General features: G+C 39.2%; 2 protein-coding genes across 3 annotated transcripts in view; one reads left to right on the top strand and one right to left on the bottom strand.

Annotated features, from left to right (window-relative positions):
* The window catches only part of LOC126480040 (TBC1 domain family member 9), a 164,534-nt gene extending 149,323 nt beyond the window's left edge, over positions 1-15,211 (bottom strand). For both annotated transcript variants that reach the window (XM_050103836.1, XM_050103835.1), the window contains exons 1-2: positions 15,003-15,211; positions 14,558-14,724 (exon numbers count right to left, since the gene is read on the bottom strand). In XM_050103836.1, the coding sequence (XP_049959793.1) occupies positions 14,558-14,724; positions 15,003-15,046 (211 nt within the window). In that variant the 5' untranslated portion in view covers positions 15,047-15,211. The remainder of the gene's footprint in view (positions 1-14,557; positions 14,725-15,002) is intronic.
* Positions 15,212-15,283: 72 nt separating this feature from the next.
* The window catches only part of LOC126422701 (phosphatase and actin regulator 4-like), a 424,446-nt gene continuing 422,449 nt past the window's right edge, over positions 15,284-17,280 (top strand). Inside the window, exon 1 of the mRNA XM_050087245.1 lies at positions 15,284-15,478. Coding sequence (XP_049943202.1) covers positions 15,376-15,478 — 103 coding nt within the window. The 5' untranslated portion in view covers positions 15,284-15,375. The remainder of the gene's footprint in view (positions 15,479-17,280) is intronic.

Here is a 17,280-nt window from a genome sequence, read left to right on the forward strand (position 1 = left end):
TGTCCTCCATGAACATATGCGAAGCCTACATGACCATCAGCCATTGATCCGTCTGTGTAAACCAATTCAGAGCCCCGGAACATGTCAAGAATCGAGAGGAAGTGACAGCAGAGAGCAGCGGGGTTAATGGAGCCTTAGGGCCATGCAAAAGGTCCAGACGAAGCTGCGGCCAATGCGAACACCATGGAGGCGTACGTGAACGGATCACAAGTAGAGGTGGTAAAAGGAAGGACTCCAGTTCAGAGAGAAGGGACTGCACGCGAACCGCAATCGTCAGCCCCAATCTGGGCCACCGATGTGGAGATGGACTGCCGTGGACGGGAAAAGGAGATGGTAATTCTAATGCTCAGGAGAACTATGAATGTGTGATGCATAACTGGTAAGCAGTTGCCCACATCTGATCTGCAGTGGAGGGACACCAGCCTCCATCAGGACGCTGGTCACCAGACTCGTCCTAAAAGCTCCTGTCGGTAATCGAACCTGACAGTGGTGCACAGGATCGAGTAAATGCAATGCTGAAGGAGCTGCCGAATCATAGACCACACTTCCATAGTCAATTCAGCATTGGACAAGGGCTCTGTAGAGCTGCAGCAGCATAGAGTGATCTGCACCCCAACTGATGTTGCTCAGGCAACGGAGGGCATTGAGCTGCTGCCAGCACTTCTGCTTAACCTGACGAAGATGAGGAAGGCAAGTCAATTGAGTGTCAAAAACCAGTCCTAAGAATCGATATGTCTCCACTACAGTGAGTGGATCATCATTAACGTAAAGTTCTGGGTCCGGATGAATGGTACGACGCCGACAGAAGTGCATGACACTCAACTTTATGGCTGAAAACTGGAAGCTGTGGGCTACAGCCCATGACTGCCCCTTGTGGATGGCTCCCTGTAGGCGACGCTCAGCAACAACAGTACTGGAGTGGCAGTATGAAATGCAGAAATCGTCTGCATACAGAGAAGAAGAGACGGAAGCACCAACAGCTGCTGCTAGACTGTTAGTGGCGACTAAAAATAGAGGAACACTCAATACAGAGCCCTGCGGGACTCCATTCGCCTGGATATGGTTGGAACTATGGGAGGCACCAACTTGTACATGGATAGTACAGAGCAACAAAAAGTTTCGGATAAAAATCGGGAGTGGGCCCCGGAGACGCCACTCATATAATGTGGCAAGGGTACGATGTCATTAGGTTGTGTCGTATGCTTTATGTAAATCCACAAGACGGCAACCAGGTGATGCCATCTGGAAAAGGCAAGGAGCTGTTTAAAAGCTATGAGGTGCTCCAGGGAAGGGTGCCGCTTATGCTGCCGTAGAGTTCGCCGACATTTCTTAATTGCTTCAGCGACTACCAAGGCACTGCCTTATGCCTCAGGCCACCTAAAGAGACAGGGATCATGTTTTCTGCTGCAGAAACAATTCTGCTAATCACCTGCTCAACCATCACATCGATGTTACCATGTGGGAGAGATTCAGCAGTGACAGCAGAGGTGAAAGTTCCCCAGTCCTCCTTGTTCACGGCCCATCTGGGCAGGCATCCATGTGCCTGACACTGGGGCAGTGACAGGAAAATGGGGATGTGGTCACTACCACACAGGTCATCATGTGCTCTCCAGTGGATGGACGGATGGGAGAAGTACTGGGCTGCAAATTGATAAATCAATAGGTGAGTAACTACCATGAGCCACACTGAAATGTGTGTCAGCCCCAGTATTTAAGAGGCAGAGGTCAAATTGCGACAGTTAAGTTTCGACATCTCTGCCTCGGGCATTAAGCATGGTACCACCCAACAAGGGGTTATGGGCATTAAAATCTCCCAGAAGTGGGAAACGGTTAGGGAGTTGACGAATCAGTGCAGCTAATACATTCAGGGGTACTGCACTATCTGGAGGAAGATATACATTGCAGACAGTTATCTCCTGTGTCATCTTTATTCTGACAGCCACAGTTTCAAGAGAAGTTTGAAGGGGCACAGTGTCACTACAGACTGAGTTTACAACATAAACGCAAACTCCTCCTGACCCTCGATTATAGTCACTACGGTTCCTGTAATATCCCTTGTAGCCACGGAGGGCAGGGGTCCACATCGCTGGGAACCAGGTTTCCTGGAGGGCAATGCAGATAGCAGATAGATTAACAGTTAGATAGTTAGTTAGCAGATAGCTTAACAGTTGCCGTAGCTCAGCCAGGTGGTGGAAAAAACCACCACATTTCCACTGGAGGATGACATCATGAGACTAGGAAGGCATGAAACATTCAATGAGGCAGTTTACACCTCAGAGTCACCTGCTCCCACTGATTTATTGCCTGAGCAGTCTATGTCCATTGTGTGTGAGGGTCTGGCGAGATCTAGGTCCTCAGCGGAGGCGAAAATCTCCACCCCCATTCTCAGCCGCAGATCTTGTAGGTAGCGGTGGTGTGGGTGCCACCGCAATTTCCTTGGCCTTAGATCTGTTCTTTTTGGATTTATCTCACTGCAACTTGAGTTTCCCTGGCTGGGAGGACTTCACTGGCCCAGTCTCCGGGACTGAGGACGAGCGTGAAGCCCTACGCCCAGCTGCTTTTGGGCTCTTCAGCCACTGGCGGGTGTTATCTTTCCCACAAGAAGAAACCTGGGAAGGGAGTGACCCAAGAGTCTCCTTCCTAGCGAGAGAAACCGAAGGAGACTTACGCTTATCCAGCTTAGAAGTGGGGACAGACGTCCCTGATGGTTGGGAGGGGTGGGGGGTTGATCCCAAAGTAGGTGGTGCAGGAGCAACAGGGAGGGAAATGCCCCCAACCATCAAGGGGGCAGGTGTAGTCTTCCGGCTCTGAGAGGTGACCTGGGTTGGCAGAGCTGACGGTGCCAGAACTGTTGTAGCGGCAGTGTAAGACAATGTCATACGCACAGGATGCAGGTGCTCAAATTTTCTCTTAGCCTCAGTGTAGGTCAGTCTGTCCAAGGTCTTGTACTCCATGATTTTCCTTTCTTTCTTGAGAATCCTGCAGTCAGGTGAGCAAGGCGAATGGTGCTCACTGCAGTTGACACAGATGGGAGGCAGGGCACATGGAGTATTGGGATGTGATGGGCATCCGTAATCTCAGCATGTGACGCTGGAAGTGCAGCAGGAAGACATATGGCGGAACTTCCAGCATTTAAAGCACCGCACCGGGGGAGGGGTATGGGGCTTTACATCACACCGGTAGACCATCACCTTTACCTTCTCAGGCAATATATCACCCTCAAAGGCCAAGATGAAGGCACCAGTGGCAACCTGATTATCCTATGGATCCCGGTGGACACGCCGGACGAAATGTACACATTGCCACTCTGAATTGGTGTGCAGCCCATCGTCTGACTGCAAAAGAAGGTCTCTGTGAAATATGATACCATGGACCATATTTAAGATGGTTACAGAAACATCCCCCAGCTAGTCACAATTGAGTAACGCCCATGACTGGACAGAGGATGCTGTTTTGATCAAGACTGTACCAGATCTCATTTTGGAAAAGCCCTCCATCTCTCCAAACTTGTCCTCTAAATTATCAACAAAAAACTGAAGCTTCGTTGTCATGAAAGATTCCCCATCAGCGGTTGAACACACAAGGTACTGGGGCAAATAAGATCCGCTGTCATCCTTAGCCTGATGTTCTTCCCATGGTGTGGCCAAGGAGGGAATGGCTTGGGGTCGTACTTCTGTGCATTGAATTGAACTCGTGAACCCTTAGAGACTGCTTGTGTTTCACCACCATCAAGAGATGATGAACTACACTTCACCACCTGTCATCCGGCATGATGCCACCCACTCCGACCAGGGGCCCTCCCCATGGGTGCCACCCAGCCGCAGTAAAGGCCACCTGGCAGGATGGCCATTCCTGGGAGTCCGGATGCCCCAGGGGGATGGCCATCTACTCCTTGGTATACATGGGGAGTAAATAGTGCACGCATCAGCAGAGCAATCCCTGTGTGGTCAGGGGCTACAACCAACAGGGTAATTGGCAGCCCCACCACAACGGACTGGCTACCATGCTGGGTATCAGGTGCAAAAAAGTCCATGGTCATCGTCGATGCGGACAGTGATATTGCATAGTGCTTGGTGGAAAACGCACACAGGAAGGTGTCCTCACCCAAGAGATGGAGAATGTGTGGGACTGCAATGCGACGATGAGAAAGTGGGCTAAAGATCTCAATGCACAATGGACACAATGCACCATGTAAGGCGCCCTTCCCCAGTTGGCTCGTTCTTTGGGAAAATTTTGAAGAATGGAGGTCAAACCCTACAGGGGACCATCACATAAGGCCAAAATGTGTGAGACTCCTTTTAGTCACCTCGTACAACAGGCAGGAATACCTTGGGCCTATTCTAATCCCCCAGACCCCCAGGGGGATCCTTATATTAAACAAATGTATTTTCATCCTGGATATCCCACTGATTTTATGTTTATTCAGCAGTTACACTCTTCCAGAAGATAACAGGGCATTAAAGTATGCAAAGTAATCTAGTATTTTGTCTACAGAACAATAATTCATTAGCTTCATTAAATTGACAAGATCCCCAAAAATTTCAGTAACATTGTTTGATTACTATTCACTACTGTAAAAATGTATTCATAGTATCCAGAAAAAACTAGACGTCCATGTCATGTCATATCATGGTCACTGACTTGTCATACACTCACTCACTACACAGATCATTTACGTACATTTTGTCGGTTACTGAAGTATATCCTTGAACAATTTGTGTACATATGGAAGTTACAACAAACAGTATTAAGTGAGGAACATACCACAACCTCCTACATATTGCTTCAATAGGGACAGCATAGACAAGATAAGACCAATTACAGAAAGAACAGAGGCTTTTTAACAGTAATTCTTCTCACACTCTATATGTGAATCTATCAAGAAGGAACCACTGTGCAGTTGTTTGTACAGTATAGGACTGAATGTAGACATAAACATAACAGTCTAACCTTTCAGAAATAAATATGTTCAATCCATAATTCAAAGTAATCACTAATACAAACATGGAAAATCCAGGAAGGAATAATGAGAGTATTATGAAAGGGATAGACTACTATTTACCATATAGGGGAGATGCAAAGTCACAGGCAGGCACAACAAAAAGACTATCAAACAAGTAACCTTAGAGCCAAAAAGGCTGTTCTTCGGAATCTCTCTCTCTCTCTCTCTCTCTCTCTCTCACACACACACACACACACACACACACACACACACACACACACACACACACACACACACACACACACACACAAGACTGACTGCAGAGACCACACCACTACACTAACAAATACACACATTTTTGTTTCTCTTGGTTAATTTTCTTCTAGTATTTTTCCCTTTATATCTTACAAGAATCTGTGGATACACACATCCTGCTGAAAGAAGATAAGAAGGGGGCATGAAAATCGGTGTCATTATGAATACAGGGTTCGAGGGGAAAATACTGTTTTTTGTGCCATATATTAGTGTGTATCCTTCGCAGAAATAGTGCTTCAGTTTGCAGAAAATTAATTTTAGTATTTATGTATCAAAGCAAATGAGTGAAATTGATTTTAGATATTTTTACTTCTGTTTGTATGATGCTTATTAATGTGCAAAAACATTAACTGTTAGGAATATTTCTGTTTCACATTGCAGTATCATGACTTTTCAGATTCTGATTAAATGTGTGTTATTGTGACACATCTTTTATCACTGTCAAATAAGATTTGAGGAATAATAAAATTACTACTACTGTCAATGTGCTCACTGTATTTATCTAGTTACCTCTCTATACACAAAAGGTTTCATGTAGTGCTTAACTATTAACTTTCTTCTTGGTCGTATGTAAGCCATCTGTATTTGTATACAATATAATAGATTCAGTTTTTACGAGATTGATATTTTATTTTTTTATTTTACACATCTAGTTCCACAGAGCCAAATTTATGAGCAAATGTCCATGGTCACGAACATCAGTAAATGAAGTTACAACAAAAAAGTAATAACACATCAAATAAAAATGTTTATGAATCCTAAAAGGACAGCAAGCTATACGTTTATATAAACACAGTCAACTATGTAACACAGGAATTAACTTAATTTTTCAAGAAGCTTTTCAGCAGAATAGTACAAGTGACCCACGAGGAAACTCTTCAGTTTGCATTTTAAAGCATGTGGATTAATGCTCAGATTTTTTAATTCTTGTGGTAGGTTACTGAAAATGGATACAGCAGAATACTGAACACCTTTCTGCACTAAAGTCAAGGTGGTGCAATTCAAATGTTGATTGGGTTTCTACCTAGTATTAACAGAGTGAAAGAAGCTAATTCTTGGAAATAGGGCGATATTGTTACCAAGGAACATCATTGAAGAATACATACATATTGAGAAGCCAATGTCAGAATACCCAGAGTAATGAACAGGGATCAGAAGAGTGCTTATTGCCCAGACCATCCATTCCTGAACCAAAAATACCTTTCGATAATGGGAAGAGTAAAGTATAATACTGTGTGTCGAAAATGAATGAAAATAAGCAAAGTACACTGCTTTTTGTGTCAAACTAACACTTACTTCAAATACTCTTTGAACAAGATCCTGAGCATGGGCTTTCCACAGCAGTCTACTATCCACCTGAACAACTAGAAACCTAAGTTGTTCTGTCTCACTAATCATTTGAACTGTTCGGCCTCACTAATCATGTGCCCGTTCTGTGTACTTAGAATGTCATGTTCTGTTGAAGTGTGTGGTAGAAACTGCAACAAACGAGTCTTTGTGATTTAGCATTAGTTTATTTTCTACAAGCCATGAACTTATTCTTGAACTGCACTACTTGAAACAACGCCAACACTGTGCACTACATTTTTTACTACTAAACAAATATTTCAAAATCACTTGCAACACCAGAATGCATATCAATTATATAAATAAGGCATAGGTATGGTCCCAGCACTGACCCTTGGGGTACTCCCCATTTCATCTGTGCCCCACTCAGATCCCACAACATAGTCATGCTCTGTAGCATGGAGAACAACCTTTCGCTGTCTGTTCTTAAAGTAAAAGGGTAACCAACTGTGAGCTACTTCCCGTATTCCGTAATGATCCAAATCTTGCAGCAATATTTTGTCATCAAAAAAATCAACACCTTAGTTAAATCAAAAAATATGTCTAGCATTCGGAACCTTTTGTTTACTCACTACGTTTTTATTTAATTCACCAGGTATGTTCAAAAATTGTTATATACTGAACTGAACATATATCTGACTTATCAGTAACAGAAACATTTTCACTACATACTGATTTTATATCCTCGACCCTGTGCTGCTGCCCCGACATTTCTTTCACAACTGACCATAGAATTTTAATTATATCTTGTGAATTAGCTACTATATTTACATACCACATAATCTTTGCCCTCCTAATAACATTTTATGCACCTTACAGTTCTGTTTGTAATGGGTTGTTGAAGCTGAATTGTGAGAACTTCTAACATTTTGATATAATTCCCACTTTCTTCTCCATGACATCTTTATCCCACTAGTCAGTGGCCCAGCTGCCTTTTATTACTAGTACTCTGTTTCTGTCATCCACAATCACCACATGAAAGTCCAAAAAACTGCAATAACTTCAAAACCAGAACCAAATTTAGGATCAAGCATAATGAAACACCATATTTTACGATCCTGCTCCTACATTTAGTTTATCCCTTTGTTACTACCACTTTTACTTGCACCTTTGCCTTCCATTGGCACAGGGTCAATATGGTTATTAATGGATTTGGCATGGGTAATTTAAGAGGTGGCCTGATGCCCTTCCTGTTGCTACCTTTCTCCTCCCCCCCCCCCCCCCCCCAAAGGACAGGACATGTGTCCTAAACTGTTTGTATCTATGAGGCAGTTTCTATGCAAGACTGGTGCACCTCCCCATCTCAGAAGTGGCACTTTAACATGCATGGCTATCCAGGTGGGTAGCTTATTCCTTTGGTACTGTCTTAACATCATCAAGACTCCGGCCATACCAGATGAATTCAGTCAATAATTTAACAATTTAGAACCGAAAGTACAGTCTTGTGGTCTACATTACCCTCGATTAAGTTGCATACACTGGCAACTGAATAATTTCATTAGTTTTCTAGAAGTTTTTTTACATTGTCCACCTTTTTCTGTAAAGCACCCTTTACAGAATGCAAAGACCATTAACACAGTTTTATCAGTGAAACACTGCTTTCCCCAAAATTGTTAGAAAAGATAAAGTGACTAGGTATGTGATTGAATATTATTTGCCTGTTACAGTTTTTATATAAATGAGAGGTACTAGTGCACATCAGTCAGAAAAAATGCTGTAAGTCATTGATTTTATAAAAAATTGGCTCAATTAGGATCCTATGATGTCATCAAAATCCTCTACAAGGCACAATGGTTGAGTATGAAAATTACTTCTCTGTAGTTACCTAGTGATTTTTTGTAATGACGATGTGCTAATGCCTAGACAATGTCTACTATAGTGAATCTAATACATAGTCACTTAGGTGTTTTGTAACAAATGCAATGTTTGCTTTGAGTGCAAAGAACAAATCACAAACTAATGATCTATGATTTAATTCTGTCATTTCTGTTGCCATGATACTTAAAAAAACCAATTTTGATTGCGCTACTGATTTTGCATCTTGTTTAATAATGCTCAAAATTATTATTATTATTATTAATAATAGAATAATGAGTTACATGTGTTTCACCTCTTTAATAACAATCTGGAAGACTTTACATTTGCAGTGATTATATCATTTTTCCTTTTATCTGCAATATTTTCTCTGGATGATGCAGTTTCTCTTTCTAGAACAGGATTGTTATTACAGTATGTTTCAGAAGGAGGTAAGTTCTTCATATACACCATCTGCTTCATGATCTCTTCACCATGTCTCTCTATACATTGTGACTAATTTATTACTTACATTTCTGCAAGACCTATATTCCCAAATCTAGCTACTTTAATGTTTTATAGTTAAGATTTCATTTTAATGATGAGGTAATTAATTTATTACAGCTTTTACAGCAAAATGTTAAAGCTAGCCAGGCCTAAAGCAGTTGTGAATGGCCCTCTTTGGGAACCAAGGTAGCAAGTGCTTAGTGAAATAATCCTGCAAATATAGTCAAATCTGTGAAAATAAACAAGGGAAGAATCAAGCCTACAAGTGTAATTTTTGCCATTGCAAAAGAGTTTGTTACAATATCAAGCTAGTGAAATTTGTATAAAGTGTGGATGCAGTGTGAATACAAATCAGTGCATGTACTAGCGAAAACCTTTCAAATAAGTTTGTAATACAATTCTGAACTATATGTTTAAAGTGCACAGACAAGATGGAAATGAGGACAACAGTACCAGTACTCCAAAAGTAAACAACTATCGTCATGAAGCACATTATGTAAATTGGTCACAGCAAGGCACATAATGAAATCAATGCCTCGAAACTAAACAAATAGACACTAAAATGGTTCAAGGAAATACTCAGGACGTAATTTCCCGACAACAAATGAAAGACGAAATTTTGCAAGTGGATGCTCCAATTGCACATCTTACTGATAGTCTGAAGGCTCTAAACTGTATGAGTGTGAAAAACTGTGTCAATTCATTCAGATGTCCAAAAATGTAGGCCAAATTTGCAAAAAGGAAAAACAGAACAGCGACACTGCTGATTTATTTATTTATTTATTTATTTCTTGTTCCGTAGATCCAGTTAGTGAGTCAATCACAAGGATATGGAACGTGTCAAATTGTACAGGTTTCAATTTAAACTTACAATAAATACAAGGGCAATTCAATGTCAAATTGTACATAGTTTAAGTAAGACATACTATAAATACAGTAACAGATACAATGTCAGCTAGATAACATAACAACCATTTGACAGAAAAAGGAGTTTCAAATAAAGGTTAAAGATAAGAGCACAAAGTTAAATCAGATATTAGGCCTACAAGAGTAAATACATGTACAGCCAATCTGTTGTTACAAAAAGTGTGCTAATGCCCAAATGCACAACAAAATCAATTGAAGTACTTCTAGACACAATAAGTTTAGTGATGGTATATGTTCCAATAATTGTGTTACATCAAACGTCCCAGTAAAAGTAAATATCACACAAACAGAAATGGAATTAGTAGCGAAAGGAACCAGGAATCAATGCAATACAGCTACGCCAGAAACCAAAGTTCTTATGTTGACTGATGAAAACGGCAGAAACTGTGCAAGCTTGTTAAATGAATTATCACAAGAAATGCTCTCTGTAACGTCCTTTTTTAAACAAGGAGCGTAATTTAACAAAGTTACTAGAGGCATTAATAACAAAATCAAACACCTAGGGTAAGAAGGCACATTAATACTCTGTGCTGGATCAAATGACAGGGTGGTACTGTGTACAATTCCATACCAGCAAGACAAGGTACAAACAAATTATGTCATATCAGCTGAAAAAGTGCATTGTAAAAGCAGGTGAACAATACAATCATTCCTAAGAAAACAAGATTTTACACAGCAAGAATTGGACAGAAACAAAAGAGGAAGAAAGAAACTATGCAGAGAATTAAAATATTGAATAACAACCAAAAAGCAGACCATAATCATGGGAAAAACATAGCAGTAACCATTATGCCAGAAGTAAAAGCCAGGAAATGGAAGAACTGGAGCATCACATTTCAATAATGAGATAGACCAAACAAAAACAGAAGCAGATGCAGCATTAACAGCAGTATTGGAACAAACACACTGTAAAGAACAGGAAGATCACAATGTGTCAACAGAAACAACTGATAGCGGATTAAACATAATAAAGAAACCATCACACACAGCACCACAAGAAGATTGTGAAATGCATCAAAACATACAACCAACAACTTCTAAAGTTGAAGAAACAGAAAGGAAACCAATGTGGACTTCGTGGAGAGTACCAGCAGTTCCCCACTATTTAGCGAAAGATTTTTTATTCCACAGCCAGCGAAAGAGAAGATGGGCAAGATAAATAATAAAGAATACAGCATAGTCACATATCATGCTCCAACTACAACAGATATTCAGCAACCTAGGATTCAAAGAGAAGAAAACTTGTACCAAAATATTCAGTACTTAGGCAACAAAAAACTAAGTGGAAGCAATCCTGAATGAAACACAACCAGATATATTATGCATCAGTGAGCATGGGCCAAATGAAGCAGAACTTAGCAGCCTAATAATAGACTTTAATTTGATTGATTATTTCTGTAGAGCAAAACAAAGGTGGATGTGTTGCTATATACAAGAAGAAAATTGGAAGTCTACAAGATACTGAATACTGTAAATATGTAACCCTTCCAGCTTGCATTGAAAAAGATTTTGAAATTACTGGAATAATGAGTGAAGTGCTAGGAATTATCTGTGTATACAGGACCCAAATGGTAATATTACAATAATTCGGAAAAAAGCTAGAAAAATTATTACTCAAGATTAAAATGAAAAATGTTTTAATATGTGGAGAATGTAACATAAATATGGGTAAAGAATCAAAATCAAAAACAAAAACTGAAGGAGATGTCATTACAGTGTAACATGAAAACAATAATAGATGTACCTTCAATAGTGACTGACCATAGTCAGACAACCATTGACAACATAATAACATAAAATTGAAAACAGTAAACATGAAGCAAAAGTTCTACAGACAGCAATCTCTGATCATTATGGGTTAATGATTCATATCCATATAAATAGGAGCTCAAAAACAGAAGAAATGCAAGATAAGAAAGAAGTTAGGATTATAAATATACAAAACATGAACATTTTCAAAACAACATTGAGGAAAGAAGTATGGACCGAAACAATGCAAGCACAAGGTACAAATGAGAAGTACGATGCATTTCTTAACACACTAATGCATTACTTTCACGTAGTTTTCCTCGAAGCAGTCTATCAGAAAAAGCAGGGCCACAGTAAGAAATAGATTACGAAAGACATAATTGAGCTCAGGACTAGAGTGAAGGAACTCTGACAAGCAGGGAATATGGAGACATATAAATAGTATCAGAAGTAAAGGCAATTAATAAGAGAAGCTACAGTCGTTTCAATAAACAGAGCCATAGCAAATTCAACTCAAAAAGAAAAATATGGGATACAATCAACAAAGATTAGCCAAAAAAGTGTAAAAACCAGCAATTTTATTAAGTCAATGAGAGTTGATGGCAACATAGTTACAGATGGAACAAGAATTGCTAACATGCTAAATAACAACTTTATAGATGCTATACAAAAGTTAAAAGGGAAACATATCATCTGTGGTCGAAGCATGCTAAAACAGTCGGCCAACCGTCCAACTCAATGTTATTGGAACCAGTGACAAAAACAGAACTCATAACAATAATCCAGAAATTAAAACAAAAAAGTCTGCAGGAGATGATGAAGTATCAAATTATTTAATAAAACATGTGAATGAAGAAATAATCAAACCTCTCTTGGATATCGCAAACTTTTCATTTAGAGACGGAGTATTCCCAGAAAAATTATAAGCAACCAAAGTAGTACTAATATTTAAGAAAGGAGACATAAATGATCCAAATAACTACAGACCAGTGTATTTAATCTCTGGTTTCTCAAAAATACTAGAGATGCTTATGCATAGTAGGCTGACCACATTCCTAGAGAAACACAGTATTCTGATTACAGCATTACATGGCTTTCAAAAAGGGAAATCTAAAGAAACCGCTATCTCAAGCCTCACAAAATCTGTTATAGATACATTAGATGAAAGAAACTCTGTGTCTGCCATGTTTCTGGATTTGTTTAAAGCATTTGACACAATCACCCCATACTACACTTACTGAAAAATTTGAAAGCTATGGTATTTGTGTACATGCAGCCAACATGCAGCCAACTGGATCAAATCATACATCAGCAACAGAAAGCTGTGTGTGGAAACAGAAACTGGATGCAGATCTGAAATCACAAATAGTAAGTATGGAATGCCTCAAGGATCTGTACTTCTGTTGAACCTATTTGTAAACAATATTGATGTCAGTGAGAAAGATAAAAAAAAAAATATTATATGCAGATGACACAACACTAATGAATGTAGAAAAAATCTGGAAACACTGGAAAGAAGTGCATTTATGACAATAAATAAAACAGTACAGTGGCTTATACAAAATGACAATTTCAGATCTAAGAAAGACAATGTTTATAGTGTTCACAAATAGACAAATGGAAGAACACACATATATTCATAGATGACTTCCAAAGAGTTTACAGGACAATGTGAGCTAAAATACATTTCAAAAACTTTGTGAGTATTATTTAATGGAAAATAATCCTATAGCGTAGAAGAGTATATGTATCAATGAATGAAAAATGCTACTATTACTGTTACAGAACTTCTGTAAGTAAGTGAACATATTATGATATGTAAATAACTTGAGAACATGAACACAGAGAAAAATGTAAATGTGAGTATAATGTAGTACGTAAAAAAGTAATTTTTAGGACCTAAAAAATAGATGAAAAAGGTATTCAACATCACTATACGTATTGGCACTTTGGTTTATTAAACTGTAATCAACAGGTTAAATATGGCAAGAAAACAGGTTTAAGTTGACTTGTCCTATATTACAAGTAGACACTTTGTACAAAATGTAATCAAATGGGACCAAATAATCAATCAATGTGAACCGTAAGTAGTTTCACTTGTTTGTTACAACCACCACTACGATTTACATGACTTTTTCTTTCACATATATTCTGACTGCAAATATTAGCGAAGCATTTCGGTTAGCACATGATCTGATAAACCATTTACTCCTCCTCTGTTTTGATGTCAAGAAAGTCCTGTGTTGCAAGAAAAGTATACCCCGAAGCCCCCTGCAAAATTATATGGAATTTCACTGAACAAGACCATTATGATTTTCAGTACCTTAACTGATTTATTTACTAGGCCTATTTGTCTGTTGAGAAATCAATAATTAATTGTCCACACACTCAAACCCCTGCCACTAATAAGTATCACCTCCCATGCCTTCTCACTAAACCCACATGTCCCTTCAAAATTTTGTTAATACAATTTCTTATTGTTTAACAGATTTGGTTATTTTCTGCCTATGGCCCAGATGCTGTGAGAATTCAGTATATACTATGTGTAATACAGTACAGTGGCATCTTTTGAAAAGCTGTTCAGGCATTATAAACCCGATTTCAATAAGTGTTTCCGTATTTTGTATAAGTGGCTGTTCCTTTTTTCATTTATTGGTTATACAGTAGTAAGAATGATTCTGTAAGTTTATGCACTGTCCAAATTTTACTATTATTTCCAGTAACTATTCAAAAAGTAATTAGCAGTATAATTATCTATCACAAACTTAAAACATATGAGGTGCTAGATGTTAAACAACTGTCGGAATGATCAAAGCACATGAATATACAATTAGCTACACAAGACAGAATATTTGAGTACGCTGGTGATCACTGGAGATTATTTTCATTAGGATTAAAGATTTTACTTCTCTACTAACAAAGTAATACCATTACATTATGTTTTTGCATTAAAGCAGTACCCGATGGGTTACTCACGGTAATATACTTCGGAAGTTGGTGTCTGGTGCAGAATCCTGTATGGTGGTGGCTTAGTGTCGAAGACACTATCCAGTGTACCAACAAGTATTGACGACAATCCTTTCGATTTTCCATGACCTTTTCTCCTTTGAAGAAGGAAATATAGATTTGCCTGTTCGGTTACCCTACGAAAATAACGCACTTTCAAATGGTTGTAATTAACAGTAACAGTTAAAACATCAATAACTAATGTCGCATTTTCACTGTCAGCTAACTATACAGGTTAATTTAGCGCTACTGTCACTACGTATTTGTGATTTGGGGGAACACACAGTCGTGATGGACTAAAGGTTTTGTTGAAGATTTCATCATGTGTTAGTTTGTGCTATTGACTTTGAGAAAAGTTTGCTGTTATCAGCTATGACAATCAGCTGTTAACTTTCCTAATGTAAACAAAACTTACCATAACGCATTTGCAAGAAGAACTTCTTGTGGTTTTACCCACATTATTCCGAGGCTGACTTAGCGAAATGGAAGCAGAACCTGCTTATCAGCCTATAATAATAAGGCATTTACAATCCCAAAATGTTTTCCTCACATTGGTAATGTCTACTTTGCTCGCCTCTTGCATCGCACGCACAACACTTCTGACGTCTAAGTTGGTAAGATAAATCGATAAGTCAAGCAATACAAAAGATCGATACATCGACAAGTTTCAAATGAATCCCAACAGAATGCGCCCTTGCTGTCCTTCCGCAAGATTAAACATTCGTGATCTTCCGTGAAGCAAACGAGAAACTTAATTCCGTATAAGGAAATTCTCGTTACAACTAAAAATGGCTGAAATGAGCGATAGTTTAGTGATCAGTGCAACAACCAATCAACATCACAGAAGCAATTCCATTCCTACACCAACAACTGAAACAAACCATGACAGTGGTAAGTGTGATAGAACAGATATTTCATCGCCAGTCAGCTTCTTAAATTACGGAGGCGTGCTCTTTGATGCGTACATTTTTGTGTGTTGACAAACATAAATAATACTACCGTACGGTGTCTCTGACTTATCGAAGCCTCGACTGTACATGCTAAATATCGGGTGGCTTACGTATGATTGTTAGTTCATAAAATTTACTCCAGAGTTGTGCCTAATTCGTCTACGCGCCAAGATGTTGAAGTGTACTGTTTGACAAGCAGCTTCATTGGTACATAACAGATGGCACACCCACCACCTGTGACTTTATTTTGTTGAATGGTGTCATGAGTTTCTTTGTGTACTATTAGTAAGGATTACTGTTTTTGCTCTTGTATTTCACGCGGAAGCAAATATCTACTGCTGAGTAAGGAAAAAAACATTAAACATGTATGTAGTGTCATTCATTGGCAGAAAACATCAACGTTATTATAATACAAGCAGGAGGATATAATTTACCACAAATGAAAGTAATAGTAGACGTTTCGTTAGGCCGTATGCATTTATTTCGTGGAATAGAGGGAGTAAATTATAATAGAGGATGTAATGTACTGCAACTGCCAATTAAAAATTTGTTGCAGAGGTCATGGAGAACAGTGTCATAAGGCAAATCAAATGCTCGATGACCATCATTAAGCCTTTGAGTCCGTATATATATATAGAATGTAAAGCACATGCTCAATTTTCAAAAAGCGAAACGACTCGTCTTCCTCAATAACTCCGGCCAGGGATGCGGATGAAGCATAGACGCTGGCGAAATCGAAGCTGGTCTTGTTGTTCTTAGTTTTAAGCTCAAGACCACGACCGAAAAAACCACTTATCAGATAGATAATTGATGGTTCTTGTCACAGCTTTTACCATCTGTCAAATGTTTGCTAAGTGCACATTTCGCCTTAAGCAAATATTCTTTTGTTCCTCAGTGGTGCAGCAGGAAAGATCTGCTGAAGGACAAGTAAGCATTTCGTTCGAGTTGATTTATTATAGCCGTTTCCGTAAGAAACCTAGAATTCTGCGCTGTTTCGTTTTGAAATTTCGGTACGACGCAGGTAGCTGATCAGATTCAATTTCCTGTATTATTGTGATGGTAGTGCAACTGGAGCTTGCAGGGCTGACCGTGGAACCAAATAAGAGGCGTGTTTTTTTTTTTTTTAAGTAAGTACCGTTTTGAAATTTAAAAAAAGACGTGCTAAGGTATCTCAATAATTTTATTTTTACATGAAAGCCTGTACCTTAGTCTACTTTTCTATATAATTTCCGTCAATATTGAGGCACTTGTCATAAAGTACCAGTTTTTTAATACCCTCCTCATAGAAGTCTGCCGCCTGACTTCTTAACCACTGCATCACCACTGTTTTGACTTCGTCATCGTCTTGAAGACACTGACCGCCCAGGTGTTTCTTCAAGTGCAGGAACAGATGGTAGTCACTGGGCGCAAGATCGGGGCTGTACAGAGGATGATCAAGAGTTTCCCATCGCAAAGATGTGATGAGATCTTTAGTCTGATTGACCACATGCGGACGGGCATTGTCTTGCAGCAAAACGATGCCCTTGCTCAACTTCCATGGACTGTTGGTTTGATTCTGGTGTGACGTAGACCACCCATGTTTCATCGCCTGTAACAATTTGGCTTAAGAAATCATCACCGACGTTGTGGTACCGCACAAGGAAAGTCAATGCACTGTCTAAACGTTTGGTTTTGCGCACATCCGTCAACATTTTCGATACCCAACGTGCGCACAATTTTCGGTAATTCAAGTGCTCGATCACA

Source organism: Schistocerca serialis, chromosome 1 (genome assembly GCF_023864345.2).
Source record: "Schistocerca serialis cubense isolate TAMUIC-IGC-003099 chromosome 1, iqSchSeri2.2, whole genome shotgun sequence".
NCBI lineage: Eukaryota > Metazoa > Arthropoda > Insecta > Orthoptera > Acrididae > Schistocerca > Schistocerca serialis.